The 14,962-nt window shown below is 35.3% G+C and overlaps 1 protein-coding gene across 20 annotated transcripts in view; it reads right to left on the bottom strand.

Moving 5' to 3' along the window:
• Positions 1-14,962, bottom strand: part of gpat2 (glycerol-3-phosphate acyltransferase 2, mitochondrial) — a 138,844-nt gene that overhangs the window by 91,576 nt on the left and 32,306 nt on the right. For all 20 annotated transcript variants that reach the window (NM_001089380.2, XM_073909557.1, XM_073909567.1 and 17 more), the window contains 2 exons: positions 6,181-6,291; positions 3,925-3,998 (listed from right to left, as the gene is read on the bottom strand). In NM_001089380.2, the coding sequence (NP_001082849.1) occupies positions 3,925-3,998; positions 6,181-6,291 (185 nt within the window). The remainder of the gene's footprint in view (positions 1-3,924; positions 3,999-6,180; positions 6,292-14,962) is intronic.

Here is a 14,962-nt window from a genome sequence, read left to right as displayed (position 1 = left end):
TTTGGCGGCAGTTTATTAAGTGGCAATTTTGTTCTCTTTAGGTGCTTTCACACCTGCCTTATTTACTTACAGATGAATCGAACAAGAGTTTTTTTTCCTTCTTGGTGTGGTTAATTTGGGCAGGTGTGAATGTAGCAATCACACTCAAGTGCGCACTAAAAGCAAACCAAAGAAAGTGTACCGAGATCTCCTTCAAGAGGTGGTCTCGGTACACTTTCAAACGAACCCCAGAGCGGTTAGTTTGTGGTGAGAACATGATTCGAACTAAAACAGACCCAACCGCACAAAGTACTGAGCCTTCTTGGACTAATCCAACTAGAAATATTTGATGACAGCACTTGAGAGAGATGAGAGAGAGAGAGAGAGAGAGAGAGAGAGAGAGATTTAATCTAAAAATGTACAGTTTCTGATCTATTTTTGTATTGATTTGTATAAATAATTAATGTTGAATAATAATTTATTATATTGAATTTTAATGTGATATATTGAATAATATGATGTATTGTTGATATTTTATTTAATTATTATATATAAATATCATCTTTTTTTTTTTTACTACTACTATTTACTGTGTGTACTTTTTTTATTATATATGTATGTTAGTATTTATGTAAACTTTATAACTGCTTTGGCAATACATTTGTAATAATTGTCATACCAATAAAGCAATTATTGAATTGAGAGAGAGAGAGAGAGAGAGAGAGAGAGAGAGAGAGAGAGAGAGAGAGAGAGACTACCTGATGGATCGTTGGTAATATTTTCTAAAGATGACCATGTCGCAGTTTAGCTAAATTAATTCACACATCCTCCTAAAGTGACTTGCGATGTACCTTTGCCATTTGCAATGCATTAAAATATAGTTTTCCAGCCGCAGCCACGCTTCATTCTTGAAATGTAAAGTTTGTCTATAGTGATATATACAAACTATATGGCATACTATGACCAGGGATACAATCAGCTAGCAAAGTCGTCCCTCCAAAGTAAAATGCGTCATCTTGTGTCTGCTGGTTTGTTTACTTGCGGAAGCTCCAGTCGAAAAGCAGTTTTTTAAATACATTCAATAACATCTGGCCAATGAGTGATGTAGATTGTCACATGACTGCATTTTGGTTTGTTTCAGCTGATCTGGACCAAAGCAATCAATGTGGTGTAAAAATAAGAAAAAAATTGGCAGAAAAATGCTACAACGTATCATTTGTTGTCCTTGATCTGGATCAAACGAACCGAATCATCGATGAGAAGACACTCTTTGCCTCATTGGATAAAAAGGCTACATTACATGCAAACCATTTATGCGATATTCCAGTTCTGCACATAAATTAAATTCCCATCTTTGGATAAAAACATAACGCACATGTTTGGGGGAGGTTTAAAGCATGAACAAACTAACACAAAAATGGCAAAGTTGGTAGCTGTGTTATTGCTGCTTAAGTGTTTCCTAATGCTTTATCAGCAAAATGTGCATACACATACAGCAAATTCTATCCACTTGTTAAGTCGTGACGTATGGTATGCCATTTCCTGGTCCAAGTGGTTACTCGGTTAAATTGAGAAAATATTTGTTGACCCCCTTATTAGTCATATAACACAAGTGATTTTTAAAAAAATCATGGTGTACGCAACTTGCTGCATCACAGACATTAATATTTTAACCATTTTTCAAAAAATGAATCACTTTCTGGCCATCTGATATTAGGCATGTATATATAAATTGCGATCATGATTTTCCAAAGTATTACAGCGCTTTGTAAACGTTTATTATTATCATTTGTTGTTTAGCCTCCCCGTACAGTTTGATAGAGGGCTTAAATCTGAAAGCTGTTTCGCATGACATCAGACTTAACAAGCAGATACGCACCAGTGCCAGGCTGGGTAAAGTCTAGATTGGATGTGCAAACGGCCAAAAGTGCGATATGCATGTCAATATAGCAGCATTATTATATGACACTGTATAGCAATAATAAATATTTTTACAGTTCTGTGACGGTTGGGTTTAGGATTGGGGTGGGGGTAGACGTTAATAAAATACAATAAATGGGAAATCTAATAAATAATAGAAATAATTTTTGTTAACTTCCAGCCGCAAATGCAATGGATCTAGCAACAACCGCCAGGCTTACTTCCCATCAGTTCGTCATCAAGTACGTTACCATTTCCAAACAAAGTGACAGGAACAAATGGCCTAGCATATGCAATAAATTATTTTTGTTGGTTTTCACAAACGTGTAAATGTGATTTTTTTTTCATGAGGGAAAAATGTAGCTATGTTTTATTTGTCATGTAAATGTAGCCTTATATAAGGATGTCCAGAACCGATCACGTGATCTGAAATTAAGCCCGATCAAGTGGTTTCAGACTCGATTAGAATCAGACATTACCTCTTGATCAGGACTCATATATATATATATATATATATATCGAGAGGTAACGTCCGATTATTTATATATATATATATATACATACATACATATAAATATATATTTAACACATCTATAGTTATGCGGTGGCACAGAGTTAGACCTCCTTCTTGACTTCATACAGAAACAGCAACGTGTGCGGCATGACAACTTTGTTGCAGTGATGCTATTGGTTAAACGCCGGCAAAGTAGAACACGAAAGCAGCTTAAAGCGAAAATTACAAGTATTTCTACAGTTTGGAGGTTTTATAAAGTTGATGACGGAAAACATTGCCATGATAAACTGTGAGATATTTAAAACATGGGATTGCCTGCTGGGTATTTTGAGTTGAGGTGCTATTGGTTTTTATATTATATCATTTTTTTATCACTTACTGTTGCACTTAAGTCCAAAAGCGAAGAACTGATGTTATTTATTACTTGATTGTTCAAGCCACCTCACAGAAGTGCTCTGTTTGTTAACACAGTTGTTGAATGACAAGACTTTGGCGAGCCCAATGGACCGATTGTTTACAAGTGTGGAGTCCCATGAAGGAGCTCTGGATGGAAAGTTTTGTTTTGTGTTTACCTCATGGTTAAAGTTGTTGGTTCATGACTTAAAATGAGTACATTAAGGAAGCGTTCAGAAAAAACAAAACACCAGCGAAGTAACTCGACACAGAGGAACAAACACCTTACTGCCAACTAGCGTTTGGGAAGTGTTAATGCAGACCCAGACCAACAGAAACAGCGTGCAGAAGTATAAATGCACAGCTACGCGAGTTGCATGCGCCTTGGGTCACGCCAATCACTTGACACAGAAGTATAAACCAGGCTTTATAGAATGGCTATTCAGAATGCTAGTAAGCCTGTCTGTTATTCTGTAAGCACAAACGATTAGATGTACATTATCTATTGCTCATTGTAGCACATAAATAATGATACTGTTGGATTAAAATGGCTAAAGACTAAAGCTGAAAATGATTTGTCAGCTATCTATGAAAGCATAACAGATATAGCAGAATCATTGTCATTTAGGCATGCAACTGTATGTGGTTTTGAATTGATATTGTGATCCTTTAACAATCACTGCGCAGCTTTAGCAGCTGTAGCCCAAAGGAAAAAAAATGTTTTTCATAGATGACTGACTCTAGCGGAAATACTTTAAATTTGTAGCTAGTGCTTGAAAGGCTGCAGTTTCAAAGCTTCTTGCTTGGCACTGCAGTGCGTGGCCGATGTGACTCAGAAGTCTACAAAAAAAGGCTACCCTTTTAGCAAAGGGTAACAGGGTTGTGAAACCACTCACAATTGTGAGTCTGTGATGTCATAAAAATAAAGAAAAAAAGAAATGGAAAGTTATTCTAGGCCTTTTTATTTCGCATGCATGAAATGCACGTGCCAGCCTTGAAAGTCAGAAACGCAAACAGTAATTACAGTGGAGCATTTTGAAGCTGGAGCTGAGAGATGCATTGTTATTTTAAAGGCCTGTACAGGGAGGGCTTGAGTCGAGTGAAGGATGTGCACTTACCCGGTGTGTGTCTCGTTCACACACGTCAAGTTCTGAAAGCCCAGAGGAGGAGTGTTGCACAGCAGCTTCAGACCCTGAGAGTGGCAAGAGGATATTTGATCAAACTTGATGGAAAGCGTGCTAACCAGCCTCCATCGCAACTCAAGAGAGTCTGTTCTGCTGTCCTATATAGACTGAGATAATGACACACTTTAGGGAAGCCTTTTAGTGTTCAAAATAGCACCCTATTAGTTCCACTATAAATCATCGCCTGAAACACGTTCAAGAATCGCGGCTGAATAAAAAGCCTCCAACATCAAATGTTTCTCAGAATAACTTGACATGTTACTCGATGACAGAATAAAATGGTAAAAATGCTGGTTTCTTGATTGTTTTGGTTTTTCTATTTGACAGGTATAGTCAAAATTGGTAGTGACAAAATAACTTGAGAATGGAAGTCGGAATTAAACTTAAGCTGTTTATGTGTGTGCTATCACACACACACACACACACACACACATTTATATATTTATATATATATATATATATATATATATATATATATATATATATATATATATATATATATATATATATATTTATATATATATATATATATATATATATATATATATATATATATATATATATATATACACACACACACATACATACATACATACATACATACATACATACATACATATATATATATATATATATATATATATATATATATATATATATATATACACACACACATACATACATACATACATACATATATATATATATATATATATATATATATATATATATATATATATATATATATATATATATATATATATATATATATATATATATATATATATACACACACATATATGTATAAATGTATATATTTATATATATATATATATATATATATATATATATATATATATATATATATATATATATATGTATGTATGTATGTATGTATGTATGTATGTATGTATATATATATATATATGTATATATATATATATATGTATATATATATATATATATATATATATATATATATATATATATATACATATACATACACACAAAGTCAGAATTATTAGCCCACATTTATTTTTTTCCCCAATTTCTGTTTACCAGAGAACACATTTCTAAAAATAATAGCTTTAATAACTCATCTCTAATAACTGATTTATTTTACCTTTGCCATGATGACAGTAAATAATATTTGATTAGATATTTCGCAAGACACTTCTTTACAGCTTAAAGTGACATTTAAAGGCTTAACTAGGTTGATTAGATTAACTAGGCAAGTTAGGGTAGTTAGGCAAGTTATTGTATAACAATGATTTGTTCTGTAGACTATCGGAAAAAACTAGCTTGAAGGGGCTAATAATTTTGACCCTAAAATGTTTTTTTCAAAATTTAAAACTGCTTTTATTCTAGCAGAAATAAAACAAATAAGACTTTCTCCGAAAGAAAAAATACTATGAGACATACTGTGAAAATTTCCTTGCTTTGTTAAACATCATTTAGGAAATACTTAAAAAAGAAACAAAAATTCAAAGGGGGGCTAATAATAATATATTATAAGTATTTAAAGGCAGAAACAGGCTTTTCCTTTAAAACAAAGAGCCTTTCTCTCCTTTCAGAGCTTCATTTATTAATTTAAGGCACCAATCGCCAATAATTATCTCCGAAATCTCATTTTACAGCATTTGGTATGCCTCTGGTTCAGCAGCAATTTATTGGACATGGCTGTTAAATGAAATCCACGCGTGCATTTTAAATGACTTTTAATACAAACAGCAGATAGCTCAAATATGATTTATCTGGCTGGCTGGTCTGAGATTAATAGATTCGTTCAGGAGGGGTTTCGATCCAATAACCCTCTGATTACTGCTCCATTAGCCCCCATGTCCCAGCTCTCAGCACGATGCGCCCACTGGGACCAGTGCTGCTGGAAACAAGCTTAGTCATCTGCAGCTTTTTTTTTCTGAAAAGCTCTTCATAGCACGGGAGGGAACTATGCTCTTGAGTGTTCATTATTTTTCTCTCCACTCCTAATCCCCTTTTCCCCGCTATTCCTACCGTAAGTAACATGTTCTGAAATCCCTTTGATCGTCCCTCATGATATGGGTTTATGAAAGCAGTGTGTGAGGTTTTCAGGTGAGCCTAAATCTGTGTACTTCCCCGTCCGCCGCTGGCTGTTTGTCCTTTTATTATCTTCAAATAATCCTTTCATCCCCTGTAGTTTTTTTTTCTCACCAGACTCTCGGGGGTGCATTGGTGACAGCACTGTCCGACCAGCGGTCTGAATCTGCCCAGGAAAGGCGCCACGCTCTTCAACTTCCTTTTGATTTTCACACCCCACGACAACTACCAAAGAAACACACACAAAGAGAGAGAGAGAGAAACATATAAAAAGGTTTGCAGGAGGACAAAAAAAAAGAAACCAAGGATTAAAAATAAAAAAACGACGCTGGGCGTGATAAAAGCGTCAGCACTTTTTCCTCATACTTCAAGCAGAGATAAGAAACAATGCTCCAGCCAATAGAGTCGAGATGCGACATGTTCCATTTTTATATTTTCTATCATCGCTCCATTTGTTTCACATTTGCCAACATCAAAGCGGGACGGATCAATGTTTGAATGCAAACTGCAAGGAGAAAGGAAGGAATACAAAAATCTAGTCGTGATGAGTGGTTACTGCAATTGAATCGCAATCAATTTGGGCCTTTGTGACAAGAGTGGCGTCCCTTGAAAGATTCCCCTCTGAAAGATGGCATCAATTTGAAATGATACTAATCATAACATTTTAGCACAGACGCATTCGAGACGTGGCTGAAGACAGAAGGGCTGATTTATCATCATTAAATGCAGAAAAAAAAAAACAACGGACGCTATTACAAAGTCTCTAATCATCTGTGTGGGAAATATCACTTACAGCTATCAATTATTAAATAAGACTGCATAATGGATAGGGGGGGCTCCAGCACCCCGGTTAATTCTTTTAATCTCTTTTCCAGCCGAAAATAATTTCTGCTGCTAATGTTTCATTAGCTTGGGCTCACAGACGCCTCGTGTATTTGAAGTAATAAAAGCTTGAGAATGTAGTCTGACATCCAGGGGCTGTTATGGTTTTATTAAAATACACATTGGCTCACATTTCAGATTAGATAACAATCACATGCTTCAGTTTTTAAAGTAAAAGATGCATTTTTTTCAATAGTAATAATAATTAATGCATAAATTAGACTTTAAATTATTCAAAAGTACATATCTAAATGATTAAATGAATGGTTTTCATCTTTTACAAATACATTTTTCAAAATGGAAGAAATAGTTTTTTATTATCAATGCATTAGGATTTGCATTAGGCTTATATGTTTTTGTTTAAAATTCAGCTCAAGTATCAGATCAGATGGTTAGAAGAGTAAAAAACTTAAATGAAAATCCATATACACAATTCATTTTACCATTGGGATTTTTTTCAAAGTGCAGTTAATTTATAAATTAATTTCAAGAGGATCGGGTGCTTATGATTGAAGACAGCTGGTACCGCATCAGCTCCGTATATTGCACCAATCAGACGAATACTGACACACTATAAATAACTAAAGTTTTCCACTCTAGTCATTTTTGTCCTAAAGAATTCCCCCTTTCACCTCTACTTCTCCCCTTCTCCTGACAGGGTGGCAAGGCGGCTCAGTGGTTAGCACTGTTGCCTCACAGCAAGAATGTCGTTGGTTCGGCCCCTCACCAGGCTGGTTGGCATTTCAGCGCGGAGTTTGCATGTTCTCCCCGTGCTCGCTTGTGTTTTCCCTATGTTTTCCAGGTTTCCTCCCACCGTCCAAAGACATAAGGTGCGTTCGACTTAAATCGGAGCATGCTGGTTAGAATTTGTCCGGATTGACGCTGTGCCGACGTCACGTGACTGTCACATGTGGCATCAAAGTACCACGACAGCGCTCCAAAATCAGACAACCGATTTAGCCAGTGCAGCATCTGAAGAGCGACTGCTGGAACCGCAATGACGACACCAATTACACAATTGGTCGATTTCAGCTAATGATAACAACCACGTGTGTTTCGGGTTTATAATTGGACAACTTTGGATTCAAAAGTTTTAAAACAATTCACTTTTCATACCCACTCAATCTTGTACACCTCATGCTTATTAAAAGACTCCAAATATTTTACTGTAGTAATAATTTTTTTGTTAAATAATCTGGTTATTAAAGCTAGATCGTTTGCACAGGTTTTTTCCGGCCTTTTTTATCCAGACTAAATTCAACTCCATTAATGATTTAAATTATATATTTTAGTGAAATAAGTCTTACAGTCTTGAAATTAAATAATTATTATCATTGATCTCGAAACCCTAAATTTCTTAACAAATTAAGTTAAAGAACTATTTTATTAAATAATTATAAAAATGATTTATATGATTAATATTTTTTTTTTTTTTTCCTGCAAGACTGTTTATACATAAGTTTTAAAAGTGACATTGATGTACCTGCTCTTTCTGGGAAACTTCTACTGAAAGTGTAGCTCACATATTTTAGGAATGTCCTTCATCTTTTTGGATTAAAGTGCTTTTTTGAAAATGCTTTCATTATCCAAAATAACCTTAATCATAGTTTAAGACTTAATCAAAACACCTTCGTTTGGGATTTACACTAATATATATTGGAAAGTTTTATATCTATAAATGTAAATGAATGTAAAGCCCTTTTAGCATATTCAAACAAGAACCATTAGCCTAAAGAGGGATGTTTAAATTCCTAAAATCTGTGCTTATAGCATTGTATTTAATAGGCCTATTCAATTTCATGTTTATATTACCCTATAGTTTCCCCTTATTCATAATTCATAATTATTCATAATTCCCTTATTGTTTAAAAATGAAACATAGTTTCTAGAGACTGACTTCTGTTTTATTTATTCTGTAAATCTTTTGTTGTTATAAATAAAAAATGATGATGACGCCATGTGATCGGTCATCATGACTGCCGCAACTTTGAGCAGCTGTCTGGCTTGACGGCTCCATTTTCAACTCTGCCCCGCCTGAGCTCGGCTTATCTCGTTGATCAGCTGCAGCTGCAGCCATGCTTCATGTCGAACGCACCTATACACTAAGTAAATTGACTACTCCAAAGTATAATTTCAAGACAAAGGCTGCACCCGAAAGTGCATACTACTTAGTAGGTACTGCATTTGAATTTAAACGTACTACTCGGCCATTAGAAAAGTACATTTTATACATTATGAAAGTGAACAGTATGAATGGAAATTGGACTTACTACATCCGCCATTTTGTCCTGGTTATGTGACATACCTACATCATTTGGGTCAATTCACTCCCATTCATAAATAGCGCAGCGTGCATGGAATGCGCACTTTAGAATCTCACCGGAAGTAGTAAGTCAGCCGGTTACTTCTTGCATACTGATTTTCGAATTCTTTGAATTCAGATATATTACTCTGCTCGCATACTGATTTTAGTGTACTATATAGTATGGAAGTATGCAGTTTTGGATACAGCCAAACTCTTGGCCAGCTATATCTCAGCACATTCAGAAGCAGGGGAGTTCTCCAGATCTACCAGACCTGGGCTGGAGGATATTCTGAGCTCAGGGCTCTCTTTCGGGATAGGATGCTAAATACGCTTTAGTATCAATCATCAGCTAAGTGTGAACTCTTATAAAGTCTTTAAGTGGTAAGCATTAAGCCAAGCTGTAATGAGAATCACATCAAACTTGTTTAAAACAAAATAAAAAGACAATCTGACACTGAAAATGACAGAGAAATAACAAAACTGTTCATTTAAAAGTGTTAGTTGTACAACCTATATTTCAAATTTGTTACAAAGCATGCATATATCTGGCAACTCTTATAGTATGTCAACAGTGAGTGTATATTCAAATATTCTGTAACAACATGTAGAGCGACTCATTTGAATCATCCGATATGCTTCATGGACTTTCATTTGAGTTCATTTGGTGTACTTTGTATGCGATGACTAAGGGACCAATCAAACTGAACATGCTTTTTGCATTAAGAGGCGCATCTTTTGAATGGTGTACTAACGGCCGTGAGTGTTTAGTGAACCTTGTGTTTTTGCCATTGCGTGCTGTGCACTCGCAGTTGAAAAAAGTTAACTCTGAGTGGCACATTATGCATCTTTTTCATTCTCCAATCACATGAAAGCAGAGGCGGGGATTCTGTTGAGGTGCCAGCAGCGTTTGTGTTGGCAAGACAACTACAGAGACTTATAAAGATGGAGTAAAGACTAGTGGTTGCTGTTTTGAGTTTTCCGGATCTGTATGAGAATCTTGAATATCTCAATATTATTAAATATTAAAGTTATACTAATATCAACAGCAGCACTCGTGCAGAATATGCTGCTGATTCAGTCATTGCCTAGCAAAATAAAAAGTGCACCAGGCTTCTTTTTTTCTTGTCAACAAAAAAAGGCAGCGTGAAGCGCCTCGCATTTTTAGAACGAAAAAGCACGCTTGGTGTGATCGGCCCCTTACTGATTTCTGTACAGTATCCAGTGAGGGGAATAACAAATAAATGGCAAAACTTTATTCAGTAATGAGTATCCAAATGAGTTGAGAACACTAATATACTTATATTTTGAGGTACCAATATGAGGTACCTTTTCAAAAGATACCATCCCAGGACTGCTTGTGTGCCTTTATTTCTGAGAGTGTAGTCATTTTACCCGTAGGCAGCTGAATAGGAAGTTCTAAAATAATCACAAAAACGAGTTCACTTCCACATTGAGTAATAAGGTCAATAGGTCTGTTATTTTTATTTTTAGAAGATATGGTATTTGAGTTTATCACCAGAACTATAGAAGCTGTATGTTTAAAAAAAAATGTAGATCGGATCTGTATCGGTCGACACTCCAAGAAAAATGGCATCGGTGCATCTCTAACTTTTATAATTACGTAACTCAGTTACTAACTCATTTACTTTTTGTGATAACTAGCAACTATAACTAATTACATTTTTAATGGGATGTGCCAAATACTGACAGTATCCTGATAATATAGATTTTTTTCCACAAAGTCCATTAATAAAAATAGTTGTTTTAAAAATAAACTTTAATTAACAGGCTTGCAACGAGTCTTCCTTTAACGGTTACATCTATGAAGAAAATTAATAAGCATTTCCTTAAGGACTCTTTGCACTTAATAGGGGAGTCATTTATTTCTCTTTTTTTATTTTTTTTAAATGAACTGATCAACAACTCAAACAGGCACACATTAAATGTAACAGCAATGATCCACACTTGAAAGAACTGTTTAGACTGAGGCACATTAACAAATATCTCATTTCAGGTGTTTCAATTTGTGTGGCCTGTCTGGACATGGCTTAAGTGAAGATTTCTCAATCAACCCCCCACCCTCCTACATCCCAATTATATAATCTGATGTGCTGCGGGATTCAGACTATCATGCACAAGCAGCTTGCGACGCAGTGTTTTTAAGACTAAATGTGGCTCAGCTCACAGTAAATGGTTGTTTAAAATGCATTTGATAGCTTAAGTGCGTGCCTGTTCAGCTCTATTTATGCACCTGCATTTATTCCAACATAACTGTGGACATATCCATCACAAGATTTGTAATGAGATGCATTCGTAAAGCAAAAGCAAAAAAGCAAATAAAACTGTCCGACAATTTAAATTTAAATTTTAGCTAAAGCTGCATTCAGACAGGAATAGTTTTCTAGGAGGTCTTCAGAGAAATTTGTTTCAAAGATTTACTTTGCGATTTTAATCCTGTCATTCTGCCAAGTCTGGGTTTATTTTGTTTGTTTGTTTGTTTTCACACAACCTCTGTAATAATTCCAGAGCAAATTGCCTATGTTTTTTGGTAAACTCAGTGATCCTTTAAGAACACTAACACTAAATGCAAATGTCTGTGATTAATAACAATATTGTTTAACAAAGTATTTCATTGTGCATTTCTACCAACTATTTTTGAACAATTGTCAGTTTGAACACTGTCTCTGTTACTTTAGCAATTTTTTAATGCTCGGTTCAACCCATTTGTTATGGATGCTGATGTGTTTGTTTGTAAAAATAAAAATGCCAGATTGCATAAAATGTTAATATTAAAATATCCGCATCATTAAATTTACTCACCTGCATCTCTAAGCTCAGAAACTACACTATAACATTTACTATAAATTATGGGTGTAAAGAATATAAACGAAAATACTGCGATACTCACAAACCCCTTTTACACATACAGACTTTTACTGTTACTATTACCGGTAATTTACCAGAAAAAGCTAACGCATAAACGGTCCCTTTTTAAAGAAAACAGGTAAATTAGTTACGGAAATAATAAGTACAATTATGTACTTTACAAGTATGGCAGGGACAGAATGATAGCATTACAAGCAATTTCCTGGAATTCTGCTCTGTGTAAAAGCATAAGGAAGACCACCAGTATGAGCATTTACAAGTTCAGAATGTATTAACCTAAGACAACTACTCTATTTCCCAAATAATGACTTTAATTGTAGATAAACTATCAAAATACGATGCATCGTTTGTGGAAGAACTAAATAGTGATGAGTGATAAACCATGGTTTATCTGTCGCTGATCCATTCAATATTAATTTTGGTAAATATATGCACTTATTTTCCATACAAATTAAAATGTATGTAAACAGCACAAAGCCTATGGGCTTTATTTTAATGATGTAGGCGCAAAGTCTAAAGCACATGGCGCAAAAGCATAAAGGTCATGTCCGAATCCACTTTTGCTATCTTAAAGATGGAAAAATATGCTTTGCACTACAGCGCATGGTCTAACAGGGTTGTGCTTATTCTCTTAATAAGTTATGAGTGTGTTTTAAGAAAACCAATTAACTACAACCAATTATTTTGAGAATAAACAAAATAAAATGTAAAGTCTCATCTCTCATTCCTTTAAAGAGTCAGTTGTGTCACGCCATGGCGCATTTGCCAATTACACAGCGGACTTCGTAAGTGGAAAAACTGAACACTTGACGAGGGAGAAAACAGTTAAACAGACCATCTGCAGCATGAAGATAAAAAACAAGCCTCCTCCTTTCTGCCTTTTTACTTTCTCCTTCTCTCTTTTGTGAATAAAGAAACGGTGCTGTATGCACTCCACTAAAGACATCAAATAGCCAATATTTTTAATTTTGTTTGCTAATGGCAAATATTTGTTTCAAAACTATTTCTAATTTTCCAGCTAATGAATAAATTAACAATAATAATGAAGTGTGGTTAAAAACCTGAGTTTTTTTCAAAAACTCATCCTATTCCTTTGTCCTTTGGCCCCTTACCTTTCACGTAACACTAGAAAGGTCAACCAGTCGAGTGTGATTGGCCACTTTTCATGTCAGTCAAATCACGGCTTTGAAATTCCGATAGTTTGTGCCGATATTATTGCATTAAATTGTCACAAAAGTTTGCAAACATATTTATTTTTCTAGCGTGAAAACGGCATAGAAGTTCTTCTTTTAATTTTAAGCACTTCTCAACAAAACAAGCCAGTTTTCCAGGTATTTCAGGCCTTGAATTTCTAAAAGCCAAATTTAAGCACTTTAAGAACCTTGTGCGAACCCTGTGTACAATATATCAGCAGCAGAATTTACCTGTCAGTGGGTGAACTAAATAGAATAAAAGTAAAACAAATGGTGGATTACTTTTTTATTTAAACAGTCTTAAAAGGTTCACGAAACCTTTACGAAAAAGTGCTTTTTTTTGAGATTTTAACAGATTTGTGTGTGTTGAGCATCAGTAAGGACAATGCTAGCACCTGATAGCTTTAATTGTGGGAAAAACTGGACAATTTTGAGCTTTTGTCAGCTAATTTCAGCTTCCGGGTTTAAAATGATTTTTGGGGCGGGATCAAAATCGGCGACGTAGCGCAGAACTGCAAGTTCAAAGATGGCGCTTCGGTTTCCCATTATTATTCATAGCGGAGTTTTCTTATCCTATGAGAAGAGCCGGCTTCTTAATTATTCATGACTGCACGTGCTTTCCGAAGACAAAGCAGACCTGGTTGCCAGTGCCAAGCTCAGCTGTGAAATCCTACATTGATGACTGAGTGAGACGCATCCGCGGACCCACGGCACGCAGTATTTAGTCGTTCCTGAAGGGTTGTATGTGTTTGTTTCCATGATCCACGGGGTTTGTTGCATGTTTTTCCCCACGATCCTGTCAGGGTCAATATAGCAAAGTTGTGTGTGTGCTGCAAGTATTTTTGTCAGAATAGCAGTACGAGAATTGGAGAAAAAAGACGTTATCTTTTATTAGGAGTTCGTTCACATTTAGACACATGGCTGTGCTGCTGTGTTCGCCTAAATCCTCCAGATTACCAGCAGGGCTAATGGTTAAAATAGACAGGAAAGAGACCTGAAGGGCAGAGTCTTCATTCAGACCCAAGAATTGAGGGAAAAGTCCTTATTTAGTGTTTATTTGTACACGATTATCTTTATAATGATATAAATTTTGGTTATGTGTATATGAAATTTAAAAAGTAGCAGGGCATTAAATTACTTTTTATTTTTTTGCATTTTAACTTTGTAAACTATAAAATCATGGGTCTCCGCATGGTTTGTGTCACATTTTGTGAACCGACTGACAGTTGCTCGCTCCCCTCCTTCTCCCCTGCCCTGCTGGCCACACCCACTCCTGCCATTTGCTCGCGGAGCTCCACGCCCACTATGATGCATCTTTTGAAAAAATTCTGAGGTGGACCTGAACCGAAAGTGGGGGGTGCCATCACCCTTTAAAAAAAAAATCGAAATTCAAAATTCAAAAAAAAAAAAAAAATATATATATATATATATATTCTATAACCCATTGAAAAGAAACTGTGTATAATAAATAAAAAATATTGTTAAAAATAACTGTCACGTGTAGGTAACCATGTACTGTGGGTAAAAGGGGTGTTTCAATCTGGTTACCACCGCAAGTATATTTCAAACCTCTGGGAAGTACTGCAGGGACAAAAAAGCTGCAAATGTCGAAGTTTGAAATTAAAAAAAC

The sequence above is a fragment of the Danio rerio genome, chromosome 8 (assembly GCF_049306965.1).
Source record: "Danio rerio strain Tuebingen ecotype United States chromosome 8, GRCz12tu, whole genome shotgun sequence".
Taxonomy (NCBI): Eukaryota; Metazoa; Chordata; class Actinopteri; order Cypriniformes; family Danionidae; genus Danio; species Danio rerio.
The sequence above is the reverse complement of the archived record's forward strand: the minus strand, read 5'-3'. Positions and strand labels throughout refer to the sequence as shown.